The sequence below is a fragment of the Castor canadensis genome, chromosome 1 (assembly GCF_047511655.1).
Source record: "Castor canadensis chromosome 1, mCasCan1.hap1v2, whole genome shotgun sequence".
NCBI lineage: Eukaryota > Metazoa > Chordata > Mammalia > Rodentia > Castoridae > Castor > Castor canadensis.
The window spans coordinates 53,470,334-53,494,417 of record NC_133386.1 but is presented as its reverse complement, the minus strand read 5'-3'; the positions used below and the strand labels follow the sequence as shown (position 1 = coordinate 53,494,417).

Below are 24,084 nucleotides of genomic sequence, written 5' to 3'. Positions count from 1 at the left end.
CCTCTATTATAAGTTATCCCTGTTCATAAATTCTTGAGAAAAAAGAAAAAATTGTTTTTCACTAAACTGTGTTTAGAAGTTAGAATAAGCAGCAAAATCCAGCTTAACCATAATGTAATTGAGGTGCTTTATATTTTCTGTTAACTCTAAATTTTTAAATTTTGAAATATAAAGCAGTAGTAGTAATTTGAAAATATGAAACAAAAATTTAAAATTTTTTATTTAACTTGAGGGAAAAAATTAGAGGAAATAGGCAGGTTGGTGGAGGCTTCTGTGGAAATTATGAAAAGGACATTAGACACATAGTTTAAGAAATTTAGAATGTAAGTTCATATAATTTCACTTCAAAACTTAGGGCTTTGTTTTTCCTTATAACTCTATGAACAAAGCTCAAGTTTATGTTTCACCTTACAAATAAAGTATGGGAACAAAAAAAAAAATTCTGAGGCAACTCAACAAAAGTGGAAGGAAGATCTAGGAAAAGTAAAAAAGTTAGAAGATTAGACATAGTTTGCTTACTCCTAGAGAATTAGCCATGTGATCAGTAGTCAGGAGCAGAGGAACATGGGAGAAGTAGAGTACATATCTCTGAATTCCCTGAGTTAAGATACTTTATATCCTCTATTTTTGTAGGTGGTGTTGCTCCTAACAACACCCAGGAAAGCTGGAGGCCTGGCTCAAGTGGTGGGAGTTCTGCCTAAGAAGTGCAATGCCCTGAGCTCAAACCCCAGTACCACAAACAAAAGAAAAACCAGGGTAGTGATCATCATCACACAAGTCACTGCATCCTCCCTTTACAGAAACATGCCTTCTAGGCTTTTGAGAGGGAGATAGTGTCAAACTAGTTACAGAATAAGTAAGGTATTCATAGAATGTCTGCTTAAAGTCAGTATGTAGAGCTGAAAGAAACCCCAAGCTTTCAACTCTTGATTGAATTTGCATAATACATTTCTCATACTAAATCTCTTACTGTGTGATAATTATTGACTCACTGTTATTTGATCTTTTTCATAGATATAAGTATGCAGTTAAGTTCAGCCCAGTCTCGCTGTATTCTTCTAGAGAAGCAACTAGAATATACAAAGAGAATGGTTCTCAATGTAGAGCGAGAAAAGACTATGATCCTAGAACAACAGGTGAGTATATTTTCTATAATGAATAAGAATGTAATTTAGTGTTTCTGAAGATTATTTAATATGGGAAAATTGTTATAACAATCATTAAGTAAAAATTAGGAAGGGTGGTGGGAAGGAAACCAAAGGCATTAGAGAACTAACAAGGCAGTGAAAAGTCACCAATTCAAAAAATCCTGGTGCAGATTTAAATCATCTGGAGTTCAACCTGACATTTCAGGCTCCTTCCTTCTGAGGCCATACGTTTGACAGCCATCCTTCTAGAGCTGAGAAAATTAAAATTAAAGTCCAGGGCCTACCAAGAGTAGGAACCGTAGCAAATCGCTTCTGCTCTGAGTGCTTTGTAAGGTGAGCAAGAAGGAAAACAACCCAGAATACAACCCTGTTCCAGGTTATCAGGATGGGGAAAAAACCCTAGCCCCTGAAATTGAATTAAAGTGATCCTGGATTAGTAGTATTCTCAAGGACCTCAAATTATTTGTACAAATATTTCTTCAATACATTGTACAACTTCCAATCAAAGATAGCTAGGCAGTAGAGGATAAAACACATGACTAAGAGACAACATCCATAACAGACTGTATAGATACACTGACAAGTCAGGTCCAGGTAGGTATTGGCTCTGATAGACACTGTCTCTAAAATAATCATGCTCACATTAGTCAAGAAAATATCAGGAGGATCACTTGAGTTCACAAATTCAAGACAAGACCAGGTAACATAGGTCTCAAAAAAAGAAAAAGAGGAAAAGAGGTTTGAATTTTTCTGTTAAGTATTAGAAACCATAAAATAGCAGAGCGGAATTGAGAAAGAACCAAATAAAAATCATAGAACTGGAAAAAACATAATAACTGAAATTTAGAACTCAGTGGATATTAGTTCTAATTGCAGATTAAAAAAATTAATGAAATCGAAGTATGTCATCCAGCCCAATGAAGAAACAAAATGGTAGTAAATTGGGCAAACAGGAAGAGGCATCATGTCAGAGTAAGAAGGTCAAACTTATGTGTGATTAGAGTTTTAAAAAGAAGGGAGTTTTAAAACAACAGTGCTTTATATGATTTATATATGTAAGTATATATACATATATATATACTTGGATCAGACGCAATATTCAAAAAAATTTTCCAAAATTGATTAAAAAATAAAATCACACCATAGATCAAGAAGCTATATAAAATCAAACCAGAGTAAATATAAATAAAGTTATACTTAGGTACCTCAAACAATAGAACAAAAATAAAATCTTTAAAGCAGCTAGAAAAAAATGTACTCAAAGGAACAATAACTAAAGCAATAGCTGACTTTTCAACTGAATCTAGAAGACAACAGGATAGAGTTAAAGAAAATGATTACTGATTTAAAATTCTATGCCTACTCAAAATATCTTTGGGAAATAAAACTTAAAGACACTTTAAGACTAATAAAGACTGAGCTGGGTATAGTGGAATATGTCTGTAATCCTAGCTACTCAGGAGATGGAGGCAGGAGTACCTGAAAGTTTGAAGCCAGCCCAAACAAATTACTGAGATACTATCTCAAAAACAATGTTTAAAAAAACAAAAGATTGAAGGTGTGGTTCAAGCAGTAGAGTGCCTGCCTAGCAAGCACAAAACCCTGGGTTCAATCTCTAATACTAGGGTGGGGAGAGGGGGGTGTTGGCAAAAACTGAGATTATTTGTTACTAGTAGATCATCCTGAAGGGAACAGTAAATGACACATTCTGACAGAAGGAAAGTTATCTTCTCTGGAAGATCAGACACAGGAAGGAATGAAAAACAGCAGAAGTGGTTAATATGTGGCTAAATATAAATGAATGTTATATAAAACAACAATGTTCTGTATGATTTATATATATAAGTATATATACATATATGAAGTATTAAAATTCATCAGAACAATAGCTAATAAATTAGAAAGGAGTAAATATAATTTAGAATGTTCTAACATCTTTGCATTATTTTGGAAAAGGGTAAGAGAACCAATATTGGACTTTGGTGAGTTGATATTGATTCTAGAATTTATACAGAAAAGCAAAGGTCCAAGAATAGCCTACCCATTTTTAAGAAGAAAAAAGCAAGGGTCTTGTCCTACTAGATATTAAAACAAATTATAATGCTATCAAAATTAAGATAATATAGTATTTGTATGGATAGACATCTAAAGTAAAGGAATGGAGTATGATCAGAAACAAACTCACTCATATAGAAACTCAATATACAGTTGGAGACCATTGGGGGAAAGAGACTGTTCAATAAATGGTTCTAGGAAAATCGATTATATAAAATCAATTCCAGGTGGATTAAAGACTTAAATGTAAAAGACAAAATTTTGAGATAAAATTTATGACCTCTTTGAAGGGGAATTTCTTAAGCAAGAACCAAAAGAGGAACAAAGCAATATAAAACTTGCCAAAGGCTATGAAGAAATATTTTGCAGAATAAAAAAAATCACATATGGCCATTTATAGAAAACATGAACAATATTGTTAGTATTATTTAGTTAGCGAAAAAAGATACTACTTCACATTTGCTATGTTGGGAAAAAATTCAGATCCGACAATTGTAATTATAAATGAGGATACATCAACCAGAGAAAGCAACTGTTTTATAAAGTTCAACATGTACATTCCAGTGACCTAGTGAGTCAGCTCACTTTCACTGTAGCAAATACCTTATAAAGTGGGAAGGTTTATTTTAGTTTTAGAGGTTTCACTCCATGATTTGGTTTGCTATCTTGCTTTGGGCCTGTGGCAGCACATCATGGTGGGAGCATGTGGTGGAGTAAAACTACTCACCAAATGGCTGGTAAGCAAACAAGAGGAGATAAAAGGGGCTAAGGTCCTACTATCCCCTTCAAGGGCATTTCCCCAGTGATCCAAAATTTTCTCACTAGTCCCCATTTAAAGTTTCTACCACCTCCAATCACACCAAGCTAGAGACTAAGCCTCTAACACATGGGTGTTTGGGAGACACTCAAGATTCAAACCATAGCACTATCCTAGCTAAGTTTATAGATCAGTGACTTTTTAAATTTTTTTAATGTTTTATTGAGGTATAATTTACATGCAGTGAAGTTCACAGATCTTAGATATACAACTCTGTACACTGTAGGCAAATGCTTATACCTATATAATCCACACTTCTATCAAATACCATAACAGAACATTTTCATGACCACAGAGATTCTCTCATCTCTCTTCCAAGTTACTGCCTGTTCTCCCTTCAACCCCAGCAAGGTAACTACTATTCAGATTTATTTTACCTAAAATTAATTTTATTCTAGAATTTCATATAAATTGGGTCATAGAGAATATACACTTTTTTTATCTATTTCTTTTGTCCAACATAATGTTTTTGAGGTTCATCCATATTGTTATATATATATATCAGTAAGTAGTTCAGTTGCTATGTAAAATTGTATTATATAGATATACTTTAATTTGGTTAGCCATTTTCCTGTTGATGAACATTTGGCTTGTTTCCAGTTTGGGGGAATTTTTGTTGTTGTTGATGTTTGGTACTGGGATTTGAACTCAAGGCCTACACCTTGAGCCACTCCATCTGCCCTTTTTTATGAAGGGTTTTTTTGAGATAGGGTCTTGTGAACTATTTGCCCTGGGCTGGCCTCAAACCGCAGTCTTCCTGATCTGTAACTCCTGAGTAGCTAGGATTATAGGTACAAGCCACCAGCACCTGGCTTGCTGTTGTTTTAAGATGGGGGCTCACAGCCGGGCACTGGTGACTCATGTCTGTAATCCTGGCTACTCAGGAGACAGAAATCAGGAGAATCTTGGTTCGAGGCCAACCCTGGGCAAATAATTCACAAGACCCTATCTTGAAAAAAGACATTACAAAATAGTGCTGGTGGAGTGGCTCAAAGCAAAAGCCCTGCGTTCATGCCCTAGTACTGAAAAAAAAAAAAAATGGGGGCTTACTGTGTTGCAAGGCTGATCTCAGACTCCCAGATACAAGTGTTTTTCCTGCCTCAAAAGGAGATTTTTTTTTTTTTATTGTTTAAAGATGGGGGCTCACTATGTTGTAATGTTAGCTTCAATCCTATCTCTGCCTCCCAAAGTAGCCAGGACTACAAGTGTGTACCACCATGCTTGACTATGGGAGTATTAGGAATAGAACTGCTGTGGATTTTCTTGTACAGATCTTTTCGTAGATATGTTTCAGTTTGCCTTGAGTAAATATCTAGGAGAAGAATTGCTGAACCATAGCATAGATGTATGCGAATAAGAAACTACAATACTGTTTTATAAAATATTTTCTTCTAGAAACTTTTAGTTTCCATTTTTTCTATTTAAGTCTGTGTTCCATCTGGAATTAATCTTTATATGGTGAGAGAATGCAGTCAATATTAAATTTTCTCCATGTGGATATTCAGTTGTTCCAGCACAATTTGTTAAAAGACTTTCCTTTTTCTCACATTACTTTAGCACCTTTGTCAATTATTATCAGTTGACCATCTTGGTAGGAGCTATAACCATCTAGGATTGGAGTTCTTTTTTTATGGAGTTGTTTTTAAATCATGAATTCAGTTGATTTAACTAGATATAGGGCTTCTTCAGTATTGTTTCTTCTTGTGTCCTTAGTGTTGTTCCCTCCTTTATTCCTGTTATTTTTAGTTTGTTTTTAATTTTTTAATTGACATATAGTAATTGTGCTTATTTATGGAGTACAATATGACTTTTCAGTACATGAATACCATTTAAAATGATCAGATCAGGGTAATTGGTATACCTGTTACCTCAGATATTTATCGTTTCTTTATGTTGGCAACTTTTAAAATCCTCTGTACTTACTACTTTAAAATACTCAGTTGTTACAACCACGGTTACCATATTGTGCCAGAGAATGTTAGAAATTATTTCTCCTATCCATCTGTACCCTTGTACCTATTAACCATCCTTTCCCTCTCCATACCCTTCCCAGGAAAATTTGATTTTACTTTGAAGAAAATTATTAAGTCTATGTCATTGAATAATTTTATTAATTTTTTTAAAAAGAAACAACTTTTTATTTTTGGGGAGTTCTTTTGTACGTGTACTTTCTGTTTCATTGATTCCAACTTTATTATTTTCTCATTTCTCCTTGTATAAGGTTTAATTTCATATTCTTTTCCTTTTTATGTAGGAAGCTTAGGTCATTGATTTTAAACCTTTTATTCTTTTAAATATCTTGTAATTAAAGTTGTAAAATTCCTACTAAACACTGCTTTACCTGCAATGCATCCCACAAATTTTTTGATATTTTGCCTTTTCATTATCATTTAGTTAAAAATATTTTCTAACTGCTCTGGTGATTTCTGTGTGTGTGTGTGTGTGTGTGTGTGTGTGTGTGTGTATGTGTGTGTGTGTGTGTAGTGGTGGAAATTGAACCTAAGGTCTTGTACATGCCAGACAAGTGCTCTACCATTGAGCTGTACCTCCACCCCACCCCCACGCCACCCTGGAACTCATAATCCTCCTGCTTTAGCCTCCCAAGTGATGGGTCCCAGGTATGCACTTCTATGCTCAGGTCTCATGATTTCTTTTCAGATTCTGTTCTCTTGTAGCCAGATGTGTGGTGGCGTAAGTTTATAATCTCACCACCCTGGAAGCTGAGACAGGAAGATCTTGAGTTCTAGGCCAGCATGGGCTACATAGTCAGACCTTGTCTCAAAAAAAAAAATTAATTTGGCAAATAAGTAAATCTTAATGTCTTCTCTTCCTTCCTTTTTAATAGCTGCTGTAGGGACTAAAAACATGTATTCTTAATTTACTATAGTCTGCCATGAATTGCTATGAATATATTTCATATATAAGATTCTTACAGCATGCTTCTGCTTATCCCCATTCATACTGCAGTTTTCATACTTTTCACTTTTACATTTGTGATAAAAACCCATTTATTGTTAATTGTGTTTTAAATGATCAATTTTCCTTTTAAGAAAATTAAGAATCAAAAAAAAATTTATATATTTATCTACATTTTTACCATTTTTGGTGCTTTTCATTAATTATTTATTATTAAATAAACAAAGTGTTATTCAAAAGGTGATCAAACCTACTATTGACTTAATTGATTTCTAACTCTAACAAAGAAAAGCAGCTATCGGGGGACTTAAACCTAAAAAGAAAATGGAATAAAGGAAAGCTACACATGTACATATCTATATACTGCTTGTTGGTGTTTATTTGTTAGAGGTTTATTTAATAGAGGTTTTGCTAATGATGTTTTCTTTAGTAGAATTATTTTAAAGGATGCATAGAAGAGTTTATCACTGTTAATATAGCACGTCCTTTTTTGTATATCATATTTGTTCCTTAAAAGTATTTGATTTTCTTAGTGCTTGCAGAGGCTGAAGCAGAAGAGCGCCTGTCTAGTAAGCACAAACCTTGAGTTCAAAATCCCAGTACTGCCAAAAAGAGAGAAGTATTTGCTTTTCTTATTTTTGCTTGCAAGCACCTGAAGTATACACATGTATATACGTTTCTTACAGTAGATTTATATTGTGTTTTGAATTCTCAAAAATTGTATTGTTCTTGATTCCATTGGCATCAGTTGCCAAATTCAGGTTTTGTTTTTATCCTATCCAGGCACAGCTTCAAAGGGAAAAAGAACAAGATCAGATGAAGCTGCATGCAAAACTTGAAAAGCTTGATGTCTTAGAAAAAGAGTGCTTCAGACTGACAACAACCCAGAAAACTGCTGAAGTAAGCTTCTACTTGTTTCTTTGAAATGATGATACCAGAATAAATCTTGGTATTGAGCAAAACTGGCACTGTGTATGAATGTACAGTCAATCTTAGATCTATAGAACTTCATGTACAACTTTTAGTAATCCAGATGTTACTTCCTGACCATAGGAATAATGTTTTCTATCATGGCATGAATGAGTTTGCCCTTTGATGTAAAATTGTATTTTTGACTTCTAAAATGACAGGGCATTTTTATTTTTCGGATAACTTGCCTACAGGATATTGCTAAGATTGTCTTTTACTACTTATGGTCAAGTTTTAAACCTATCCTAGATACTCTCACCCTCTTTTTTTCCTCCCAAATCCTTTCCATGTCATAAGATTTTCTCAAAGTCCTTTTTCCTCTTTATAGCCTTCTTCGAGTTATGTATGCAAAACCCAGAAAGTTCTCCCTTTAAAGTCATATTGTCTTTCTATTCTGAACCTTATCAGAAATATAAAATATAATTCTTTCTTTTTTTTTAGGTATTTTTTTCTATGATTTTTTTTCTTTTTTTATTATATTCATATGTGTATACAATGGGTCATTTCTCCCCCTTCCCCCCATTCCCTCCCTTACCACCCCAACCCCTCGCTACCAGGCAGAAACTATTTTGCCCTTATTTCTAATTTTGTTGTAGAGAGAGTATAAGCAATAATAGGAAGGAACAAGGGTTTTTGCTGGTTGAGATAAGGATAGCTATACAGGGCATTGACTCACATTGATTTCCTGTGCGTGGATGTTACCTTCTAGGTTAATTCTTTTTGATCTCACCTTTTCTCTAGTTCCTGCTCCCCTTTTCCTATTGGCCTCAGTTGCTTTAAAGTATCTGCTTTAGTTTCTCTGTGTTAAAGGCAACAAATGCTATTTGGTTTTTTGGGTGTCTTACCTATCCTCATACCTTCCTTGTGTGCTCTCGCTTTTATCATGTGCTCAAAGTCCCATCCCATTGTTGTGTTTGCCCTTGATCTAATGTCCACATATGAGGGAGAACATACAACTTTTGGTCTTTTGGGCCAGGCTAACCTCACTCAGAATGATGTTGTCCAGTTCCATCCATTTACCAGCAAATGATAACATTTCAATCTTCCTCATGGCTGCATAAAATTTCATTGTGTATAGATACCACATTTTCTTAATCCATTCGTCAGTAGTGGGGCATCTTGGCTGTTTCCATAACTTGACTATTGTGAATAGTGCTGCAATAAACATGGGTGTGCAGGTGCCTCTCGAGTAACCTGTGTCACATTCTTTTGGGTATATCCCCAAGAGTGGTATTGCTGGATCATATGGTAGATCAATGTTTAGATATTTAAGAAGCCTCCAAATTTTTTTCTAGAATGGTTTTACTAGTTTGCATTCCCACCAGCAGTGTAAGAGGGTTCCTTTTTCCCCACATGCTCACCAACACCTGTTGTAGTGATGTTGCTAATGATGGCCCCGAAAACAGGCAGGAGTAGCAATACTTATCTCTGACAAAGTAGACTTCAAACCTACATTGATCAAATGAGATAAGGAAGGACATTCCATACTAATAAAAGGGGAAATAAACAAAAAGGAAATAAGAATTATCAACCTATATGCACCCAATGTCAATGCACCCAACTTCATCAAACATACCCTGAAGGACCTAAAAGCATATATTAACTCAAACACAGTGGTCATGGGAGACTTTAGCACCCCATTATCATCAATAGATAGGTCATCCAAACAAAAAAAACAATAAAGAAATCCTAGATCTAAAATATGCCATAGATCAATGGACCTAGTTGATGTCTACAGAACATTTCATCCAACTTCTACACAATATACATTCTTCTCAGCAGCCCACGGAACCTTCTCCAAAATAGATCATATCCTAGGGCACAAAGCAAGCCTCAGCAAATATAAAAAAATAGAAATTATACCATGCATTCTATCTGCTCACAATGCAATAAAATTAGAACTCAACAACAAAAATATAATTCTTAATGTGTATAAGGTTATGTAGTATATATAAATTGTCCGTGTTGAATCTTATTCATTGCATTGTTGTTTTGTTTTATGTATATTATTCTTGTTTCCCTAATTGTAATACTGAATAAACTCTTAAATAGCAAGGACCATATATCATATATCTAATATGTCTTCCTCAACAACTACACTCTTACCACATGCACATGGTAGACACTTGTTTTTTTCTCTGTTTTGAATATAACATTGAGACTCAAGACTATAATTATTTGACCTATATTTGTAATACCTTCAAAAGTGTCATCATTACAGTTTTGTTGATAGAAGTTAATAAAGTCTCGTGGGTGTGTATACTTTTTGCTTTCTCTTTATTCTCCTATATAATAATAGGTAAAGGAGTATAGGAAGAAAGCCAAAAAAAATCTTAACATCTTTTCCCATTCATTTTTCTTAGTTTTTGCTTTAATTTGCCAACTCTTAAAAATCAAGACCCCTGGAATTCTGCTTGAGAAAGGTACAAAAGGTATTTGGCTCTAGTTTTTATATAATAATACCAAGTTTTTATTCTTCTGCAGGACAAGATTAAATATCTAGAGGAAAAACTTAAGGAAGAAGAACATCACCGTAAACTATTTCAGGACAAAGCTTCTGAGGTAAATAGCATTATTTAATCTATCACAGTAAACTACATGTATTATACTGAACCCTATATTGTAGACTCTTAATTTCTGCTTCATCATTTATTAGTTTTGTCTCTTACTATGTAATGAAATTCTCATTCAGCCAGTATATTTATATACTTGGATGCATTGCCAAGAGGTCTTTCAAATACATATATTCTCAGTTGAAATAACTCCTAGGACAGATTGTTTTCAGTTAGATATATATGTGTGTGTATCTATATATAAAATTTATTATAAACAGAAAATGATGTAATTATCCATAGGCATATAACTTTCACATTCACAGACACAGATAGTATGTGGGGTTTTCTTTTCCTCAGCAAGGTTTTTGGTTTTGTTTTTTTTTTGAGATGGTGTCACTATGCTACTCAGGCTGCCATGAATTCCTCAAGCAATTTTCCCACCTGAGCCTCCTAAATAGCTAGCTGATAGTGTTATGTGCCTTAGTGCCTGGCTTTCAAAAAATATTTTTATACTTATAAACAGAGACCTGGTCTTTCATTATATTTGAAGAAATTTGTTGCTGATTAATTTTATTGTCTCTTTAATATTATAGCTTCAAACTGGACTTGAAATCAGTAAAATTTTAATGTCTTCAGTTACAAATTCAAAATCCTCCAAGGAAAAGAAGAAATCATCAAAGGTATATATATTAAACTTTTTCTTTTCTTTTCTTTTTTGGTGGTATAAGAATTTGAATTCAGGGCCCCATGCTTGCTAGGCAGGTGTTCTCCCACTTGAGCCACTCTGCCAGCCTTAAACTTTTTTTTAAACAACCCTTCCTTATTTTCTATTATTCATCCTTTTAATCTTTAAATCACCCTTTACTCTTTGTACATTTCCATTTCCAAAAAGATTTTTAAGAGATTATAGTAAAATGCAATAGCACCATGAAATGAGTCAAGTGGTAGTGGTTTGGGGTATAAGGACAGAAAATTCCATAAAATTTTAGATTAGCCAGGTATCAGTGGCCCATTCCTGTAATCCTAGCTACTTGGGATGCTGAGATCATGAGGATCACAGTTTGAGGCCAGCCTCGGTAAATAATTCATGAGACCCCCATCTCCAAAATAGCTAGTGCAAAGTGAATTAAAGGTGTGGCTCAAGCAGTAGAACACATGCTTTGCAAACTTCAATCCCTGTGCTCAAACCCCACCCCACCCCCAAAAAAAAAAAAAAAAAAAAACAGTTTTAGAGGCATGACTCAAGTGGCAGAGTGTGTAGCAAAGTACAAGGCCTTCTGTTCAAGCCCCCAAACACACACATGCACCCACACACAAACACACACATACCATGCACAAACACACCACACACACACACAAAAGTAATATTAGTTATGTACAAAACTTAGCTTTAAGTTTGCTGGAAAAGCAAAGCAAAAATAAAAAGGCATGTAATTGGTAGTGTGGCTGCTTTTGTGAAATATGAGGAAACAGTCCAGTTTTTTTCAAGAAAGACAAGCATTCTTCTGTTTTAAACTTTTAGAGAAATATATTTTATGATACTTTTTTAAAGGGTCACTACACAACACAATAGATATAGATAACACAGTAAATCCTGAAAGCAGCTTTTTGTATTACATGTGCAAAGAATACCAAAAAAAAAAAAAAACACAGGCCAGACACCAGTGGCTCATCCCTGTAAATCTCTCCTTGGAAGTAGAGATTGGGAGGATCATGGTTCCAGGCCAGCCTGGGCAAAAAAAAAAGTTTGGAAACCCTATCCCAAGGGAAAAAACCTGGGTGTGGTGGCATGTACCTGTCATCACAGTGATGGCTGGAAGTATAAAATAAAAGGATCACAAACCAGGTAGGCCTGGGCAGAAAGTGAGACCCTGCCTTCAAAATAACCAGAGCAAAACATGCTGGAGGAGTGACTCAAACAGTAGAGTACCTACTGCCTAGCAAGTGTGAAGCCCTGAGTTCAAACCCCAGTCCCACCAAAAATCAAGGATTTCTTGCTTGCTTGCTTGCTTGCTTGCTTGACAGGATCTCACTATGTAGCCCATGCTGGCCTCAAACTCTGGATAATATCTCCTGAGTGCTGGGAGTACAGGTATGTGTCACCATACCCAGTTTAATCCCTTTTAATCTTACAATTCTGGAATTGTAGTTTTAATGACCATTATGACTATTTTTTGCATGTGCATGTAATGAGTGTTTCTGTGTGCCATTTGCTGTGGGTGCCAGGAATGCTGTTTCAGAATTCTAGCCAATACTGTATGCTTACCCAGTGGATTTTAAAATGGAGGGAACATTACACTTATTTTGGCTACTTTAATTTTTGTTTCTTTTTGTAGCCCAGGCTGGCCTTGAATTTGATGGTACTGCCTTGGATTCCTAAGTGCTGGTATTACAGGTGTGTACCACCACGCCTGGCTTAGGTACTCTTTTATTATATAAAGAAGATTTACTATTCAATATTCTGACTGTATTTTTCATATTTTTTTCTTTTAAAGAATTTTCTAACTATAATGATGAAAACCTTTTTCCCAATTCTTTATATTTTTATAAATATAAAGATAAAATATAAATATAAAATATAAAATATTATATTTCCTTCCTTAAATATTTGTTCTATGTCTTGTTTATGCAATGAAATTTGAAACTGAAAAGCTGAAGAGAAAAACACTATTAAGTAATTTGTAAGAGGAATAAGTATTGATTTTTTTGTTGTTGTTGGCAGTGCTAGGAATGAAACCCAGGGCCTTATCCATACTAGGCCAGCACTCTACCACTGAGCTTCATCCTCAGTTATTAAATGTGTGTGTTATGGCATCCTTTATCTGATGAGTTAGTGAATTTTTTAAACCTATTTAATAATAAATGATACAGGGAAAAGGTAAAAGACATAACAGAAAGAAAAGAGAGCTCCTGAAAGAGAGGAGAATAATTAACAGCAAACTCACTTTGTAAAAGTACTTAGCTAAAATCCTAAGTTCACAGGGTCTGCAAATAATGTTTCTTTTTAAAGATGGAAGGAGCCCTGAAGTTGCTGAGGTAGGATCAGATTTTAAGAAGCCTCTGAGAAATCTGCTTATCTCTGACACTGTTTGTCCATATCCTGAGTTGGATATTCAACCCATACTTTGAGAGAGGGAGGGAAGGAGAGGGAGAAAGAAAGTTTTGAGAAGTAGACAAATATACAAATACAAGACAGAGTGTAGTAAAAGCTTAATAGAGGTCTGAACAAAGTCTTGAGGTCCTGTGTAGACAAAGGAATATATGAAAGATGATGTAAAAACTAGCATTAGAGGCAGCCTTGGAGAATCCTAAGTATTGACAGACTGAGATGAGGAGAAATATGTTACAGTCTAAGGAAATTCTTACTGGTCTTTCCAGGGGCCCATGGGTAATACTTCTGTAGTACATGTGAGGTAGAGCCATAGTAAGAATAAAAATTGAAATTATAGCCTGGAATGAGATTATGGCTGACCTTCAGTTCCATGTTAAGAATTTGGACTTTTATGCTATAAACAGTTGGCAACTTTTGAAGGCTTCTAAGAAGATAGGGGCTTAATTAGAGCTATAATTCTAATGGGAACTAATAACAGTACGAATTTTATATAATTTTTTACATCTATAGATTCATATACCCATTACAGCAATCAAGACACAGTACTGCTCCACTACTATATGACTCCTTCACGCAATTCCTTCATAGCCACACATTTCTCTCCCTGGTCCCTGGCACCTCTAATCTGTTCACCATCTCTATAGTTTTGAAGAATGTTTTAGAAATAGAGTAATACAGTATATAACCTTCATACAGTACATAACCTTTCTCCTTGAGATACACCCAAGATGTTACATATATTGATACATTCATTCTGCACACTATTTCATGTTAAAGATCTACCATTGTTTAACCATTCACCTGGTTAAGGATATTTGGGTTGTTTCCAGTTTTTGGCTGTTACAAGTAAAGCTGCTATGAACATTTGTGTGCAGGTTTTTTCACAAACATAGATTTTTTTTATTTCTCTGTGATTAATCCCTAAAAGTTGGGTCATATGATAAGTACATGTTTCATTTTCTCAGAAACTGTCAAACTGTCTTCCAAAGTGATTCCCACCAACAATGTATGAGTGATCCAGTTTCTCCATATCCTTGCCCCATTGAATGTCATCACTGTTTTTTATTTTGGCCATTTTAATAGGTATGAGGTGATACTTCATTGTGATTTTGACTTCATTTCCCTAGTAGCTAATGGTGTTGACTATCTTTCATATGTTTGCCATCTGTACATATGTTTGTCTTCTCCAGTAAAATGTTTGTCTATGATTTTTTCAGGTTTTTTTTTTGTTGCTGTTCCTTTTTTTCAGTACTGAGGTTTGAACTCAGGGTCTTGTGCTCACTAGGTAAGTGCTCTGCCACTTGAGCCAGACCTACAGCCCTTGTTGCTCTTGAGTTACTTTTTTTTTTTAAGACAGGGTCTCACATTTTTGCCAGGGCCAGCCTGGACTATGATCCTCCTATGGGTGTATGCCATCATACCTGGTGATTAGTTAAGATGGGGTCTCATTAACTTTTTGCCTATCCTGGTCTCAAACTACAATCTTTTTCTACCTCCCACATAACTGAAATTAAAGGTGTGAGCCACCATGTTTGGCCTATCCATATCTTTTGCCTATTTTCAAATTGCACTTTGGTTTACTGTTGAGCTTTGAGAGTTCATATCACAAATGTATTTTAAAGTAATATTTTTGTTTGCTTTTTTCCTTATCAACCTTCAGAAAAGTGCATGTTTAAAAAAAGGACCACCTCAGCAAACTTATTCAAAGTTTAGAGCACCAACTTTTGTGTCTGAAAAGGTGAGAGGATAAAAATGAGAATAGTTTTTCGAAAAAACTTTATTTGTAAGTACTATCTAAGTACCATCAGTCATTTAAACTTGTTCTCAGCTGTTTTTTTTCCCTTGAAGTCGGCCAGTGCAGGCTGTTCTATGAATGCAAATATGCAAAACCTTCTGCAGATGATGCAACAGTGTGGCTTACATAGCCTTCAGAAACCTGTTCAAGTGACTGAGCGTAGGTGTCTCTACAAGCCTACCAGAACAACTTTCCAGTGTCAAGCTGTACCTTGTGACTCAGAAAAGTCCATTTCCATTTGTGACAATTTATCTGAACTTTTGATGGCAATGCAAGATGAGCTGGACCAAATGAGTATGTAAGTATTTTTATTTTTATGAAAATATCAAGTAACAAGATATTTAGATAACATTTTATTTTATTTTATTTTTTGAGATACTGGGGTTTGAACTCAGGACCTCACACTTGCTCACACTTGCTAGCAGGTGACTGTACCACTTGAGCCATGCCACACCCAGACCCCTAGCCTTGCTCTATTAAGAATAATGCCACCTATAAAGTCCTTACTGTTGGACTTAACGTTGATCTACAGATTTACTGTTACTGCTTTTCATTATATTTATTGTAGTATTTAAAATTTTTAACTATGTACAATTACCACTTTTTCAACTTAGGAAGTTTCTGTATTCCCAAGATCTGGGCCAGTAGACAAGTAACTTGTATCATCCTAACATGAAGATCTGGTGATTTTATTTTATAGACTCATAAGAACTTTTATAAAACAGATTCTCCTTTTGTTTTTTTTTTTTTTCAAAATTTTTGTTAAGTGGATTATTTTATTAGATAAGAATGAACATAATTCCTTATTTTAGATTCTGGCAGGTCTGCATTACAAATAGTAAAGAAGGTTCTGTCTGAGATACATTATATTATGCCTCATGTTTAAATGTATATTCAACAGAAATTCCAGAACTATGTGATTTGTCTGGCCTGCTAGTTGAATTGAGACCGCTATAGAATATATAGCTAGTTCTATTGACAGGATTTCAAGATCCAGAGTTGTAACTGAAGAGAGCCCTTTAATACCTCTAGCCAAGGATATTGGAACATTTTATGACATTTAGCTATTGAGAATTCAGACCTTTTTTAAAGATTGTTTAGTCTGATAAGTTTCTAAATGTATCTAATCATGTTTAACTCTGACTATAGTTTTTGATTGAACAGAAAATTATGGCAAACTCATGCTATACCATAAGCTATAATGTACTTGATACAGCTTTTCTACTTTTTATTTTGATTGATTTATTGGATTTTTTGAGACAGCCTGGCTTTGTAGCCCAGGCTGGCCTCAAACTCATGATCTTCCTGCCTTTGCCTCTCAAGTGCAGAGATTACAGGCAGGCACTATCACCCCGGTCTTTTGTTTTCTTTTTTCAATCATACAACATATCACCTATGTGTCAGGCAAGAAGTTGGGTTTTGTTTTGGTTTGGTTTTTTGTGGTGCTGGGGATTAAATCCAGGGACTTATGCATGCTAGGCAAGTTTTCTACCACTGAGCTACATCCCCAGCCCTGACATTTGTTTTCTTTCATAGGGAGCATGAAGAACTACTGAAACAAATGAAGAAAACTGAAAGCCATTCAGTGTATGATGATATAGAATGTGAACTAGGGCATTTACTCAAGAAAATGGAAATTAAAGGAGAGCAAATCTCTAAACTGAAGAAGCATCAAGACAGTGTAAGAAGGCTTTAGTAAAATAATCTTAATAAAACTTACATGTGGATTCAGTGTGTTACATCTCTGTTTAGCCTTCCAAATGTGAGATCTGTATGTGTGGTGTAGTTAAAAGATATACAAGAGTCACGTGAGTCTCTTTCAGAGAGCCATCTGCCCCACTGAAATAGCCTGGACTCCTAACCAGCTCTCCAAGATAATGAAAAGAAAGCCAAAAGGTTCACTTATGTATTCAGGCTTTGGGAAAATTTTGCAGTTGGCTGTTTCCTTGGCAGCCTCCCAGTTACCCTTTTAGCATTCCTTTCTCTATTCTCTCTCCTCTACTTCCTTAATTCCCCCTTGTGTCTGCAGGTCTTTAAGGCAGTACCTTACATAAATCTGGCTCCTTAAACAGTACCCCAGTCCTAAAATAACTGTCTCTTTCCCAAAACAAGCTGCTATTTTTCATTTCTTTGGGTATCCATGCTCAACTACCTATAGTTAGTAGGACAGGAGTATTGTGGAGAATTCTCTACTTGTGTGGAGTCTTAATAACCAAGAATGACATAACTTTTTAAGATTTTTAGCAGAAGAATCACAAATAAAATATCTTATCCCAAGACAAAGACTCCATAGTTAAACTTTTAGCATTATTACACTGCTGAAGCAGAAACCAGAGTCTTTACAGAAAAACTTGGAATCATACCGTACAGCTCTCTGCCTATGGATGTCATCTTTCATGTAAGTTAGTGCAAATAAGCCTTTCCCGCACACACTTTTATAGAAGTGTAATAAAAAACGTAGAAGAATGTTATTGCCTTTATTCTGCTTATGGCAACGAAAGAAATAAAACGTTTGAAGCAGATATTTTTACTTTACTGGCTTTTAAGTCAATCGTAAGTTGAAGAAATTTTGTATGCTTGTTCTGGGGTTGCAACTTGTACACTTCCTTAGAATTGCATAGGAGGAACTTGAAAGAGCTAGTAAAAGAATCCTGTCTTTAGAACTTAAGACAGTATACAAATGGCATTTGGAAAGTCATAATTTTTATTCCTTAATAGATAGAATAGTATAAATTTTCAAGCATTTTTTATCTTGGTTCATTTAATCTATAATAAAAATCTCCTAAACAAATCGACAACCAGGTACTCACCCAGTGTCTGGATCAGTTCTACAAATTAGATCTACGCATAAGTGAAATAGGCTAAGTCGTAAGTATTCCAACAGGAATACTTTTATTTATTTAATTCTATCTACTGTATTCTTAGCACATGTTCCTCAAAAAGATAAAGTTATTCCCTTAACTTTTTTTTTTTTACATTCACCAGTATTTTAAATTCAGGAATACTGTTAAGATTATTCACACATACATACAAACACATGTACTATAAGCTCAATGCGTATTTCTAGCATCAGGTCTTTGCTTTGCTATTTATATCATCTAGAAAGTCCTCTCTTTTCTCCGTTCTTTAGTGTTTACCTATTTCATATCTTCTGTACAATTTTCCCTCAACTTCACTGTCCATGTTGATACTGCCCCACTTTGGTCTACTCAAATCCATGCTTTTTTCCTTAAAAATTAAATAGTATTAAGTATTCCCTAGTTATGTATCTGCTTTTCTTTCACTAATCAGAGCAATAAGCTCCTTGAAAGGAACTTTTAATTTTATTGCTACCTGATTAGCACAATCAGGTATGTAAAAATTATTCAATAAATAACAGCTTACTGAATTGAACTTCTTAATTTAATGTAATCTTTAAACCATCAATCCAATCCACCTATTTTAAGGTGTTTTCTTACTAAAATGTTAGATTTTTTTTTTTCTCTCCAGGTCCGTAAACTGCAGCAAAAAGTTCAAGACTCAAAGATTAGTGAAGCTTTGGGTTTTCAGCGAGAAGATAGCAACCCTAAAGGATCAAAGAACATAAAAAATAACTCCAGGAAATGTTTGAACGAAACTAACCCTTTTCAGAAAAACATCAGCTTTCATCCTATGCAAGTTCATAATCTTCGAGTGAAACTGAGAAGAGATGATATCACGTGGGAACAGTAACACAATAGCAAAACTCACCTTAAATGAACATTGTCAGAGAAATCTTGAATTGTCTAAAGTAGTTTTAATTTAATATAACTTTGTGAAATTTTGAATTATGTTTCTGGCTTCTATAAAACATGAAGTTGTATATTTTAAAACTAATGCCTATTGACCTAGTAAGAGGCCCAAATAATAAATTACTGCTTTTTTATATTTTTCTTATTTACCAAAGTCCCTAACCTCATCACATTTTAGAAACATTGTTCATTTTGCAGATATCATAAGCTAAATCTAAAAGATTGTATTGGATTGACAACACTCAAAATTAAGTCAGATCTGAGGTGAATGTATGTACCATTTCACTTTTTCATTTTGTAGGCTTGTAACCTTAAAAAGCAATGTTAAATGAGCAGAGTATAGAAAAGTCCTTTAATTTTCCTCAAGCTGCCTCCCTATCTTGTTTTAAGGTGTGAGATATTTCTTTTTTCAAAAAGGGAAGCTTAACAATTCTGCAGTTTTGTGAAGATATTTAGCCCAGGTTTTATGTGACTATTACAAACAGAAGCCCACAGTGACTTAATTTTTACAAGATAGTGATTCAGCTGCAGAAACTTTCCTCTGCTCTTGCATTCTCTTTTATACTTGTCATCAATTCATCTTACTCCTTTATAACTTTTCCTGACTTATTTTTTATGGTGTATATTTTTATCAACATAAACTGACAGTGTGAATTTCTAGTACCCAAAAGTAGTATATTTTTATAAGAAAGTGTAAGAAGAGGAAATTAGATACTTAGTTACATCAAAAAATAAGGTAAATATACTGTTTCTATTTCTTATATTTTAAAATCAGTGATGTCACATGGATTTTTTTGTATATGCATGCTTTATAATAAATTCACATTTGTTGACCTATCTTTCCAGAAGCCTATGGAAACTGGTCCATTTCTTCTGAACTGTTGGCTTCTCACTCAAATCTTCTGGTGCAGTTAGAGAACTAAAGTCATCAACTGCGGTAGAAATAAAGGACAGACAGAAAAAAATATAATACAAGACAAAGGCTCCGGAATATAGTGTGGCAGTTTGAGAGATGATGATTCCAAAGGGACAGAGTTAGAGCTACATGTTTACCAAATTCTCTGTATACACAGTGGGGGAGTGTTTAAGCCATAGGAATGAAAGAATTTTTAGGGCAGAATCCCAGGGAGCTAAGAAAAGCAATTTTTAAAAAATGATCTTTCTGTTTTCCTAAGAAATTCTTAAAAAGTATCCATAGGAAAAAGTGTGCAATTGTGGACCTTCTGGGGAGGAGGAGAACTATGATTCTAATGATGAGAAGAAATGCCATGTTAAAAGCCATTTCCATACCTGGAAGTGGAGAAGTAACTGAAAATGAACAGGTTGAAACTTGAAATTGTATTTGAAAATAATTAATGACAGAGGCCAAAGTTTCTTTCCTTCTGGCTTAAATAGTATATACGCCCTTGGCTTGTACTCCACTTCCCATCAGTTCCTTAGCCCTGCAATGTTCCACCCAACTCACTTTTATCATCTCGCCCATTTTTCTACTTTACTTTCCTCCTCAAAGATACAAGTTCTGTAACTTAGACCTAGCCAAAACAAAACAAGAAAACCCTACCAGGACCATAATGCAGCCCTTTATTTCTGTGTCTTTGTTTCCTTCGTACTGAGGAGGGTGAATATAGTTTATCAGTAAACTCATTATGTGTAGAAATGTATTACTAAAACAATTAACAAATATTTTAAAGTTATTTTAGAAGTGCTTGAATATTTTAACTAAGAGTTGAGAATACACTAAAATTGGTGTAGTATAATAGAAATAACAAGACTTCAGAGTGAAGAGACTTGGGTTCAAATTCTGATTCCTCTGTTTAGTAGCTTACACAAGCCAAATAACTTTTTAGAGACTGTTTCTCATCTATAAAGTGGGAGTTATACTAATCCTACTTCACAGGGTTATCATGAAAGAAAATGAGATCATAAAAGTAACTTACATGTGAAAGTTTTTAGCAGAAGAGTTGGCATTTAGTTAAAAATGTATCGTATGGTTGAAGGACTTCATATGCTTACATGAAACAGAACAAAGAAACCTCTTGCAATTGCTTTAAGTGGGGCAGGAAGGGGGCCGTGGTGGGAAGAGACAGTGGGAATGATTTAACCAATGTGCAGTATAAGCCTTCTTGGAATTGTCACAATGAATCCCCCTGTACAATGACTATATACTAATCTTAAAAAAAATAAATAACACCAGTTCCTCTGCAAAAAAAAACCCAAAAAACTGAATCTTAGTGACCAGCCAAAAAAGTTGTTGTAGAGCACAAGTTTGCATGGGTTGAAGTCTACAAGCAAAAGCCTGAATATATTCATAGTAACTATGTGAGAATGTTCTCATTTTTCTTTCCTCTGTGCCTGAAGGGAAATCACTTTGACTTGTTTCCTATCCTTGACTGAATTCTAAGGGAAGGAGGTAAAAAACACAGTCGTACCAAGCTGCAGAAATACATAAACATACAAAGCAACTTGGTACAGAGTTTGTTTTGGTTGTGGAGGTGACATTTATTACTGGGAGACAGTAAAGAATGGTGTCTCATTGCTCCATAACAGCTACTGAACTGAAATGTTTGCTCACCACTGCCTACTTGCCAGGGTCACTGACCCTTCAGTGGGTGGAGCAAAAGATTTCTTTCCTGGATAGGGCATTCTATGGTCAGTGTACAAGAGTTGCTATAGCAACTCATAGCTGTGCTCTGCCTAGCAGAAAGGTGGTGTGATTTCATTCACTTAAATGAGAAACAGAGTTGTTTGGGTTTTGTTTAATTAAAACTTGAAAAAATGGAATTGGAACTTTCTAGCAAAGGCAGTTCTCAACTTTGATGAAACTGTGAAACCAGAAAGTTCCAGTGTTTGAAGCAGCAGGTATTGTGAATATTCTAATACTGGAAATGGGGTTGGAATTTGATTTAGCTGAACTCAGGTAGGTCATTGACAACATAGCCATTTTTATTATGTTGTAGGTAAAGATCAGAGTGTGGGAGGGAAATGCTCACTTTTCAAAAATGTAAGAGTAAAGTGAGAGATACCCAATATAGTAAGTTTTCTGAGGTGGTGTACTAGAAATTACCGTGTGTGTGCACTGGGATTTGAGATACATCCCCAGCTCTGGAAATTATTTTTGAGATATTTATTGCAGGTTTTGTTTTACTTTAAAAGTATAATTTTAATTACAAAGTAGTAGTATTTTTGAGACAGGGTCCTGCTGGCCTCGAACTCATGACCTTCCTGTCTTAGCCTCCTGAGTGCTACAATTACGGGCTTGTGTCACCATGCCTGACTTATAAAGTAGCATTCTTGACCTATGACAAAATAACAAAGAATTAAATGAAAATTTGACTTGTGTCATGAGAAATCAATTCAGGGGGAAGAGGGAGGCCAATTGATTATACACAATAAATAGAAAGAGTATGTATCATGACCAAAATTGTGCCAGCTGTCATTATTGGTATAGAGTAAATAATGGCTCTCCTAATGGGGCTTCCTGGAAGTCTGGTCAGCTGTAACTAAAGCTGTACCACTGAGAGCATTCAGTTATATGTAAAGTTTAGATAAGTGCATGCTGACTCCCAGACATGACAAAACAACCTCTGAAAGGTGTAATAGCATCTGTGAGATTAAAAAAAAAAAAGCTCTTTATGGGTGTCATTACAACCTTTTAACTATAAAAGTGAGGTGAGGATAAATAGAAATAGTTTTGACTGTCACTCATCTGAGAATTCATTCACTTCTTGGTAATTAAGTAGACTTGATCAGTGCCTCAGCCTTTTTCTTCATGTCCTACCTACTTACTTCAGTGGAACTTTCCTCTTTCTGTTCTCTGTATTTTATCATGTAAAGAGAACTAGACATAGAAAAATTATAAGGTTAAAGCTTTAAAATAATGTGTGAGCCAGGCATGATGGTTTGTGCCTGTCATCCCACACTAAGAAAGGCCAAGACAGGAGGATCTCAAGTTCAAAGTCAGCCTGGGCTACAATTTTCTGCTAAAATTGTCTTGCTCTCAATAATAAGAAGAAGAACAGTGATGTTTGGGCCAAGGTTTGTTTTCGTTATAGCTGTAGTTTGTTCATTACAGAAATGTTTTCATTGACAGAATTTTTTTCCCATATAGAGAAAAAAAATAATGATATAGACTTATTAAACTCCCATTTGATGCAAGATCCTACTAAATGTCATAGGCACTCATGCTAGTGCTTGGCTAGCATGTGTGAGGCTTTGGATTCAATCCCAGAACCACACACACACACACACAACTAGCACCACAACACCAGTGTATAACTGGTATTATACAACACCAGTGTATAACTAACTGTGTGTTGCAATTTTAGCAGAAAATCATAGAGAAGAAAATCTGTTACTTTATGCTCTGAAGCAGCTTTGTGACATTATAAAACTTGTTAATGACCAGTTGGACAATCTGGTTCAGAAATTGAGAGGGAATTGAGTCCAAGGGTTGGAGTCGGGCATCATGACTTGTCTGCCAAAGGATAGATAAAAAAGTTCTGTGAATGTTGTAGTCAGCTTTCTATAAAAAAAAAATCTTTTAAAATAAAGATGAAGTTATTAATCATATTCCACCTAGATATTTCCTTTTTTGGCATTGCTTGTCTAGCTGTTCCTCATTTTTTGGGTCTCAATTTTACCTTTAAGAAGTCCCCCTTATTTTCTCCAAAATAAACTATTGACATAAAACTTCAAAAAAAAAAAAAAAGAGAGAGAGAGGGAGGGAGGGAAGGAAGGAAAGAAGAAAGGAAGGAAGGAAAAGAAAGAAAACCCTCCTTAGCTTCCTTCAGCCCACTGCCTCTCCCCAAATCTGGCCTACCTTCCTCTTCTAGGTATTCCCACATCTTTGTTTCTAGCTTACTTTCATCTTGCTTGTCCTCCTGATAAGCTATGTAAGGGCAAGGTCCTTTCTTGCTTACCGCCTAGCACAGTACTTGACCTAAAAAC

General features: G+C 35.0%; 2 protein-coding genes across 13 annotated transcripts in view; both read left to right on the top strand.

The window, feature by feature from the left end:
• Cep57l1 (centrosomal protein 57 like 1) overlaps positions 1-19,969 on the top strand; it is a 62,928-nt gene extending 42,959 nt beyond the window's left edge. For 3 of the 12 annotated variants that reach the window (XM_074077178.1, XM_074077143.1, XM_074077171.1), the window contains 8 exons: positions 1,015-1,136; positions 7,720-7,836; positions 10,390-10,467; positions 11,054-11,140; positions 15,233-15,310; positions 15,421-15,665; positions 16,904-17,048; positions 18,857-19,969. In XM_074077178.1, the coding sequence (XP_073933279.1) occupies positions 1,015-1,136; positions 7,720-7,836; positions 10,390-10,467; positions 11,054-11,140; positions 15,233-15,310; positions 15,421-15,665; positions 16,904-17,048; positions 18,857-19,078 (1,094 nt within the window). In that variant the 3' untranslated portion in view covers positions 19,079-19,969. Of the gene's footprint in view, positions 1-1,014; positions 1,137-7,719; positions 7,837-10,389; positions 10,468-11,053; positions 11,141-12,485; positions 12,768-12,796; positions 12,856-15,232; positions 15,311-15,420; positions 15,666-16,903; positions 17,049-18,856 lie in introns of those variants that run through there. The other 9 variants (XM_074077160.1, XM_074077153.1, XM_074077146.1 and 6 more) reach the window with 7 other exon arrangements.
• Positions 19,970-21,854: 1,885 nt separating this feature from the next.
• LOC109694757 (uncharacterized) overlaps positions 21,855-24,084 on the top strand; it is a 191,067-nt gene continuing 188,837 nt past the window's right edge. Inside the window, exon 1 of the mRNA XM_074066695.1 lies at positions 21,855-21,996. The gene's annotated coding sequence lies outside the window, so the exon portion shown is untranslated. The remainder of the gene's footprint in view (positions 21,997-24,084) is intronic.